Below are 8,927 nucleotides of genomic sequence, written 5' to 3' on the forward strand. Positions count from 1 at the left end.
AAAAAAAAAGTTTTTTTTTTTATTGTTTTATCTTATTTCAAATCTTGTTTTGTCTTATTCTTATCATTTAAAATAAGATAATATAATAAGAAAAAATTTTGAGTGGTTGAAAACCGCTGCTTTAATGAGATGTTTATTCTTTATTTGATTTTTAAAAACTACTTTTGCTGGTGAATTTAGAATTTAGTAATATTTAACCCTTCGCTGACTTGGAATTATAAGGTTCTATCTGCATTCTGAGCAGTTTTGAGATATTGAGCTTCAAAGTTTTTGTGTTCCATAGACTTCTGTAGATAGAACCCTTTTTGTTTTCTAAAAAAAAAAAAAAATCCCAAAATGTACACAGCTTACAAAAGAAACCTCACATCATGTAAATAAGTTGTCACATAAGAATTGAATAACTCAGTTTTGACAAAAAAGTCAGATAGAACCTTATAATTCCAAGGCGACGCCTTGGCCTTTTCAAAATTGCTTGTAAATGTCTCATTATACTATATGTGAGCCTGGAGCACAAAAGCAGTGTTAAGTCGCTGGGGTATATTTGTAGCAATAGCCAACAATACATTGTATGGGTCAAAATTATAAATGTTTCTTTTATACCAAAAATCATTAGGACATTAAGTAAAGATCATGTTCCATGAAGATATTTTGTAAATGTCCTACCGTAAATATATCAAAACTTAATTTTTGATTAGTAATATGCATTGCTAAGAACTTCATTTGGACAACTTTAAAGATGATTTTCTCAATTGTTTTGCACCCTCAGATTCCAGATTTTCAAATAGTTGTATCTCAGCCAAATATTGTCCTAAACCAATGGAAAGCTTATTTATTCAGCTTCCAGATGATGCATAAATCTCAATTTCCAAAAATTGACACTTAAGACTGGTTTTGTGCTCCAGGGTCACATATTACCAATAAATATTGGATTCAATTTATTTTTCAACTTGTTTTCTTTGAAATAGCACCGCTCTTGTATTTCTGTGTGGAATGGATTGATTGTAGGCCTGACTGGTCTGAACTCATGCACGTCAGTTTTTGAGTTAATAAAAACTTTATTGGTGGGTAAACTTTGCGGTAAACTGAGGATTGTGGCAGGCTCGGACCCTTGTCGGCCCATCTGCGCAGCGGGCTCTGCTCGTCGATGAAGTGGTAGAAGGTGAGCGGGAGGATGAGGAAGGGGCTCTCGCTGGCCGTGTCCACGCTGAAGGTCACGTTCTTCTGATCCAAACGCACCGTCTCGCCCTCCTTCGGGACGCACGGCTGTAAAAGCTTCCCAGTCACCTGAAAAAAATCACATTAATTGCATTTGTCCTCAAAGAACTCGCAATATTTCACTGCCAAAACGTAGTGTCTACATGAGCACATTTCCATGTGCAACCAGCTCTGAAAGGAAGGCAGCATAAAAATTATTAATGTATATATATATATATATGTATATTAGTGCTGTCAAACGATTAATCGCGATTAATCACATTCAAAATAAACGTTTTTGTTTACATAATATATGTGTGTGTACTGAGTATATTTATTATGTATATATAAATACACACTCATACAGTATATATTTTGAAAATATTTACATGTATGTACATTTAGATATTTATATTCTTATATTTTATATTATATATATAAATATATTTAATATGTAAACATAACATATTTTTCTTAAATATAGTTCAAAGTGATTTTTAATGCTGTGTTTTTACCTGAATGATCCACAGCTGTGTGTTTTTGTTTAGTGATAGTTGTTCATGAGTCTTTTGTTTGTCCTGAACAGTTACATTTCCTGCTGTTCTTCAGAAAAATCCTTCAGGTCCCATAAATTCTTTGGTTTTCCAGCATCTTTGTGTATTTGAACCCTTTCCAACAATGACTGTATAATTTTGAGATCCATCTTTTCACACTGAGGACAACTGAGGGACTCATATGCAACTATTACAGAAGGATCAAACACTCACTGATGCTCCAGAAAGAAAAACCATGCATTAAGAGCGGAGGGTGAAAACTTTTGAACAGAATGGAGATGTGTACACTTTTCTTATTTTGCCTAAATATCATATTTTTTCATTTAGTACTGCCCTTCAGAGGCTACAGAAGATAGTTACATGTTTCCCAGAAGGCAAAATAAGTAAAATTTACCCTGATCTTCAAATTCAAAAAGTGTCATTTTCTTCTGTGTGACAAATCGATAGATAAATAAATAAATCATTAACTGGCGTCCTTGTTAAAGTGATAATTCTCTCCTCCGGTTACCTGGCAGCCCAGCAGCAGACTCTTGCGCATGTTGGCGACTCGTATCATGAGACTCGGTCGACCGTCGTGATTAGCTATCACAGCATGCTGACTGAACCGAATCGTCCCGCCACGCTTCTTCGGCCGAGCCACCTGAGACAGAGAGACGAACAAACGTGTCTGGGTCATATTTCAACCCGAAATATAGATACTTAAATCATAAAAACATTTAAAAATGTATTGCAGTAATAAAACACTAATGAGAATCAATATTGAGAAAAGGACTTACAAAAATCTCTGGAGTAAAACATTTGGATGCATGAAAATAATGAGAACTTGGGATTAACATATATCATAATTGAATTTCATAATTGAATTTGTGTCATAATTGATACATTTAGCAACATTAACACTGTTATTTTCCTGTTCATGTCAGTGAAGCTGCTTTGTATAAAATGCTGTATAAATCAACGTGACTTGAATTAACTGTTTAAACAATAATATGTATTTGTTACTTTAACATACAACTTATTTTGATATATATATATATATATATAATTTATTTTATTTTATTTTGAAGTATATTGTGACCTGTTTTGTGGGTTAATATTTATATATATACACTGAAAAAAATGATTCATTGAATTTACTTTTTTTTTTTAAGGTAAGTGGTTGCAATCAATTTATTTTAGCTACATTTAAATAAACAAATTTAAATGACTAACTTTCAACATTTTTTTTAAATGTAGCTAAAATAAATTGTTTGCAACCACTTACCTTAAATTATGTATAAATGTACATTTTATTTTTATAAAAACTTTTATTTTATTTTATTTTATTTTATTTTATTTTTTTTATTTTTTTTTATTTTATTTTGCTTTGCTTTGCTTTGCTTTGAAGCACAATGTGACCTGCATGTTTTCAGTGTTCAGGTGAGTAAATGAATGCGCACCTTGGCGAGGAAGGTTCCAGTGATGAAGATCTCCATGGCGGTGGTGATGAGGAGCTGGATGATGAGCAGGACGATGGCAGACGGACATTCCTCCGTGATGCAGCGGTATCCGTATCCGATGGTGGTCTGAGTCTCCAGTGAGAAGAGAAAGGCTGCGGTCAGCGTTTGCATCTGCATCACACACACACTGTGGTTTGCTGGAGGATCAAACTCTATGAAATGACTAACTTTCAACATTTTTTTTAAATGTAGCTAAAATAAATTGTTTGCAACCACTTACCTTAAAAAAATGTAGTATCATTTTTTCAGTGTATTATTATGTATATGTTACTTTAATGTACATTTTATTTTTATAAAAACTTTTATTTTATTTTATTTTATTTTATTTTATTATTTTATTTTATTTTTTATTTTATTTTATTTTATTTTATTTTATTTTATTTTATTTTATTTTATTTTATTATTTTATTTTATTTTATTTTATTTTTTTTATTTTTTTTTATTTTATTTTGCTTTGCTTTGCTTTGCTTTGAAGCACAATGTGACCTGCATGTTTTCAGTGTTCAGGTGAGTAAATGAATGCGCACCTTGGCGAGGAAGGTTCCAGTGATGAAGATCTCCATGGCGGTGGTGATGAGGAGCTGGATGATGAGCAGGACAATGGCAGACGGACATTCCTCCGTGATGCAGCGGTATCCGTATCCGATGGTGGTCTGAGTCTCCAGCGAGAAGAGAAAGGCTGCGGTCAGCGTTTGCATCTGCATCACACACACACTGTGGTTTGCTGGAGGATCAAACTCTATGGAAGAAACACATACATCAGACACAAACTGATGCATACAAACAAGCACATGGATGTAATAGGGGTTTTATTTTATTGAATGGACTCTGGCTTACTGTATCACAGAAAAACAATATTTATAATAACAAATCTTTTCATTATTGAGTTTATAAGGTTAAAACAACTTTACATGTAGCAAAAACATTTTATTAAATTAATTCTTATTTAATTTACTTATTTAATACAGCATTATTTAATCATTTCATTATTAATTTGAATGATTTCATATTTACTTATAATCACAATTTCTTTTTTTGTCCTTTATCTTTCATTTATATGCATCCTATATTCTGAGGCAACATTTTATTGCTCAGAAATGTAACTTTTAAAGCTTTGACTTAATGGAAGCAACCTGGTCTCCTAAAAATTTGTTAGAAAAAAAAATGAGAAAAAAAAATTCATTTTGATGAAAGATTAGGCCAAAATAAACATTATTTCTTTATAATAACATGTATGGAATATTAGGGCTGTTATTGTTAACTAAAATTAAAATTAAAACTATAAATAGAAAATTTTTGTTAATTGAAATAAAATAAATGTTAACTGAAATAATATAAAATATAAAAAATTACTTATTTTATATTAGCTAATAAATAAAATATAAAATAAAAATAAAAAATGACAAAAAAAACAAAAAAATTACTAAAACTTTAACAAATGATAATATAAAAAAAAGAATAATTCCAAATACTAATAAAAACTGGAATAGAATAATTATTATTCTAAAATAACTCCAGGAACATGAATAAGTCCAGGAACATGAATTAAGAAAGTCACTTTATGTTGATTTTAATTTTATTTCTTACCGAGCAGGTCTCCATGCACCAAAGCCAGCAGGTACCACAGCATTCCGAAGGTGAACCAGGTTCCCACAAACGTGGCACTGAACAGAACCAGTTTGTACCTCCACTGCATGTCCACAAAGGTGGTCCAGGGGTCACGCAGGTACAGAGCGCCACGCCCACTCACGTGCTCGATGCGGACGTTGCTCCGCCCATCCTTGGTTAGAACCCGCCTCCGGCGTGCCACCTGGCTCCCGTGCCCCGCCCCCCCGAGTAGAGGCTTTAGGATGTCTGTCTGTGTCTGGGAGTGGCACACCTTCTGAGGGGCGGGGCTGTGAGAAGAAGGGGGTGTGGCCGACGTCATCTGGAGGAGAAACTCTTTTTTTACTTTTTTTTTCTTTAGTAAAGTATTAAGTTGTTTACATTCACATTAACATGTATGCATTTGGCAGATGCAGTAAAATTTGCAATTTTTTGTATGGTATGTTTAAATATGCAAATGATTCATTATCTAAATAAATATGCATACATTTTCAGAGCAGAAATCTGAACATTGGTTCACAATTCTTGTTTGATTTTCTTGACATATAGACGTTAAAGTTTTTTACTGTTGGGATTTTGTATTTCTCTTTTTATCACTCAGATAAATCAGAAAATACTGTCAACAGACAGAAAGAAAAATGTTTTACTATGTTTTTAGAAGTAAAATGTTGTATAAATCAGTGTGAATGTTTTTTAAACAAACCCCTCAGTAAAACCCTTCAGAATACAGATAGGAATTAAACTGTAAGTTTTGGTGTATGTAAGTGCTGCTAAAGTGGAGAAAAAACTCACAACCTTTAAAAATATGCATTTTCACCACGTTTTTAGGAATAAAATGTAAAAAAAAATATCAGTGTAAATGTTATATGAACAAACCCCTCAGTAAAAGCCTTCAGAATATAGATAGGAATAAAACTCTAAGTTCTGATGTATGTAAGTGCTGCTGAAGTGGAGAAAAAACTCATTGGGTTTAAAGATTTGCATTTTTACCATGTTTTTAGGAGTAAAATGTTGTACAAATCAGTATGAATGTTTTTTAAACAAACCCCTCAGTAAAACCCTTCAGAATACAGATAGGAATTAAACTGTAAGTTTTGGTGTATGTAAGTGCTGCTAAAGTGGAGAAAAAACTCACAACCTTTAAAAATATGCATTTTCACCACGTTTTTAGGAATAAAATGTAAAAATAAAATATCAGTGTGAATGTTATTTAAACAAACCCCTCAGTAAAAACCTTCAGAATATAGAGAGGAATTAAACTGTGAGTTTTGGTGTTTGTGAGTGTTGCTGAAGTGGGAAAAAAAACTCATTGGCATTAAAGATTTGCATTTTTACCATGTTTTTAGGAGTAAAATGTTGTATAAACCAGTGTGAATGATATTTAAATAAACCCCTCAGTAAAAACCGTCAGAATATACATATAAATAAAACTGCTAAGTCTGGTGTATGTAAGTGTTACTGAAGTGGAGAAACAAACTCATTTTTAGAAAACAGCCTGAAATCTACAGACGCAAAGTGCAATAAAATAAACACTTAAATGTATATTTTCGATGCTCTCTGTCTCAAAATTGACTAGTGCATTGACTAACAGGCCACAGCTCAAACACAATGTCTTTTGCTGCTTGAAATACAAATATACACATTTAGATGCCATGATATTCAGCTCATTCAGTGGCCTTCAGTGTTTTCTGCAGTACTTTTGTTTTGTGGTGTAGATTTCAGTCCGCAGGGAGAAGATCTTGTTGAATGCAATTCATGTGGTTAATCAGGTGAAGAGAACGGATTATTTTACACGAGAGAGACTTTAACCAACAATGAGACAAAAGAGACGAACTAAATGAGGGCATGTGGAAAACGTCTAGACTGTCTCTCCTCATCTGCCATATAAACTCATTATTACACAGCAGAAAAATTATGTTTTCTTCAATATTTTTGATTTGTTTTCTAGTACAAATATACTGGAGTATAAAATTTACTGGAGAAGCAAAATGAGTTAAGATATTAAGCCTCTTTTTTTAACTTAAACTAAGTTTATGTTTAAATCAAGACTAAATATATGTTAATATAGGGTCAGAAAAATAATACTGTTTTCCCTTTGAGTTAAGTTGATTTTTCTGATCCCATTGACAGATATTTGTTCTCAACTTAAACATAAACATAAACATAAACATTTTTTTTTCAGAAAACAAGACTTAAATTAAAAAAAGAACAATACCTGAATAAAAATTTGTATATCTAAATATCTGCATATTTTTAAAGTCCAAACGCGCATTAAAACAAGTCTCTCTTTTCTTTTTCAGCAGAATGATTCATGGTAAAGACTGAATGTGTTTAATACTCGTGATGTGTTTTAGTCTCTCTGCTTCCACCTTATCAGCACTTCCAGTTTCTGACTGTCTCTCAACTCGTCTCTCTCTCTCTCTCTCGGGTACAAAGGAACGTATTGTTTGAAACACTAACCAACGGGACAAAACCGACCACTGACAAACATATCTTTGTGTGTGTGTGTGTTTGTGTGTGTGAGTGTGGCACAATAGCAGCTCGTTAGTATTCCAAAGTGGATAACGATCCCCCCTCCGCAAATCTCAACCCGCAGTCATACTTTAATTTCCTTCTTTCCTTCTTTCGTTCTTTCTTGCTTTCTTTCTTTCTTGCTTTCTTGCTTTCTTTCTTTATTTCTTTCACAGTTTAACATGCACCCAAAAACACACATAGAGTCAAACTCTGGATTGATTTGTAGGTTTTCACACAGATTTTGCTGTTTTCTTAACCCTAACCTGAGCTCATGTGATAGATTGTTGCACTGCAACACCAAAGTAAGGCATTTGTTTCCCAGAACATGATAAAACGATCAGATGCATTGGATAAAAGCATCATCCAAATGCATTAATAAGAACAACTTCTGTAACGTCTAACAGGCAACTTCTGTAACTTTGTCTTTGAAGTGCTTAATAAACACAAATATTGCAACTGTTACAAAGATGTATCAACTTTATATTTTTTTCATATGCATAAATCAATACTGCAGTGTAAAAACAATATTATTTGAAATTGTAAATAAAACAAAGATTATTGAAGTACATTTTACAAGAAAATACTATTTCAAATTTTCTACTTCAGAATTTCACATTTAATTCAATATGTTACTTTCAGTTTTTTAGTAATTTTCTGGGAAGTCTGCTATCAGTTTCTAGGTGAAAATTGTTGCAAAGTTAATCGAACAGTAATGTGTTTTTTTTTCAGTGTATTGAGAAAATAGATCAATCTGTTAGGAGGAACACGTGAATGTGAACAGGTTGCATGACGTATGCAGCACCTGTTGTTCAGAAGTTTAATCCAAATTCTGAACTCTTTAACCAGGAGCTTCATCAAACCCATTCAGAAAGTTGAGTTTGCATGGGTGCATGTGAAATCCAGCAACTTACCTTGTCATTCAGAGAGCTGCGAGGCTGCAGTTAACACATGCGCTCAGGAGTTCAGAAGCTGAGATTCATCAGATTCTACATTCAGGTTTGCTGATCTCAGCTACATGTTGATGTTCAGTAAACAAACTTTACTAAACTAGCTACTAAACAGAAGCTCTGCAGAATGACTGAATCTCTCAGGAGCAAATGACATGCTTTTATAAACGGGCCCATCTCTCTCTCTCTCTCTCTTTCTCTCTCTCTCTCTTTCTCTCTCTCTCTCTCTTTCTCTCTTTCTCTCTCTCTCTCTCTCTCTTTTTCTCTCTCTCTCTCTCTCGCTCTCTCTCTTCATTCAGCATGTGTTTGTTCTGCTAAACTCCTAAAACTATTATTCATATGATTTTGCTTTTTATTTCCTCTTTTTTATAATATTTTTCAGGGTTTATGAGCTCAAATTAACTGAATATTTACACTTTTAAAAATTAAAATATTAAAATGATCTAGTGAAAACAAATAGGTTAAATTAAGATTAAGATGAAAATTGGTTGTAAAACATAGTATAAATAGAAACCAGTTACAGCACTTAAAATCTTGATGTTAATAAATAAATGAATGGACATTTTGCAATAACAACCCAAATATATATTATATTATATTATATTATATTATAT

The 8,927-nt window shown here is 32.6% G+C and overlaps 1 protein-coding gene across 1 annotated transcript in view; it reads right to left on the reverse strand.

Annotated features, from left to right (window-relative positions):
- The window catches only part of LOC107730827 (ATP-sensitive inward rectifier potassium channel 10-like), a 12,477-nt gene extending 4,022 nt beyond the window's left edge, over positions 1-8,455 (reverse strand). Inside the window, exons 1-5 of the mRNA XM_016541800.1 lie at positions 8,278-8,455; positions 4,835-5,174; positions 3,775-3,986; positions 2,257-2,388; positions 1,107-1,284 (exon numbers count right to left, since the gene is read on the reverse strand). Coding sequence (XP_016397286.1) covers positions 1,107-1,284; positions 2,257-2,388; positions 3,775-3,986; positions 4,835-5,174 — 862 coding nt within the window. The 5' untranslated portion in view covers positions 8,278-8,455. The remainder of the gene's footprint in view (positions 1-1,106; positions 1,285-2,256; positions 2,389-3,774; positions 3,987-4,834; positions 5,175-8,277) is intronic.
- Positions 8,456-8,927: the final 472 nt, after the last annotated feature.

This window comes from Sinocyclocheilus rhinocerous, unplaced genomic scaffold (assembly GCF_001515625.1).
Source record: "Sinocyclocheilus rhinocerous isolate Xijiao unplaced genomic scaffold, SAMN03320098_v1.1 scaffold1904, whole genome shotgun sequence".
NCBI lineage: Eukaryota > Metazoa > Chordata > Actinopteri > Cypriniformes > Cyprinidae > Sinocyclocheilus > Sinocyclocheilus rhinocerous.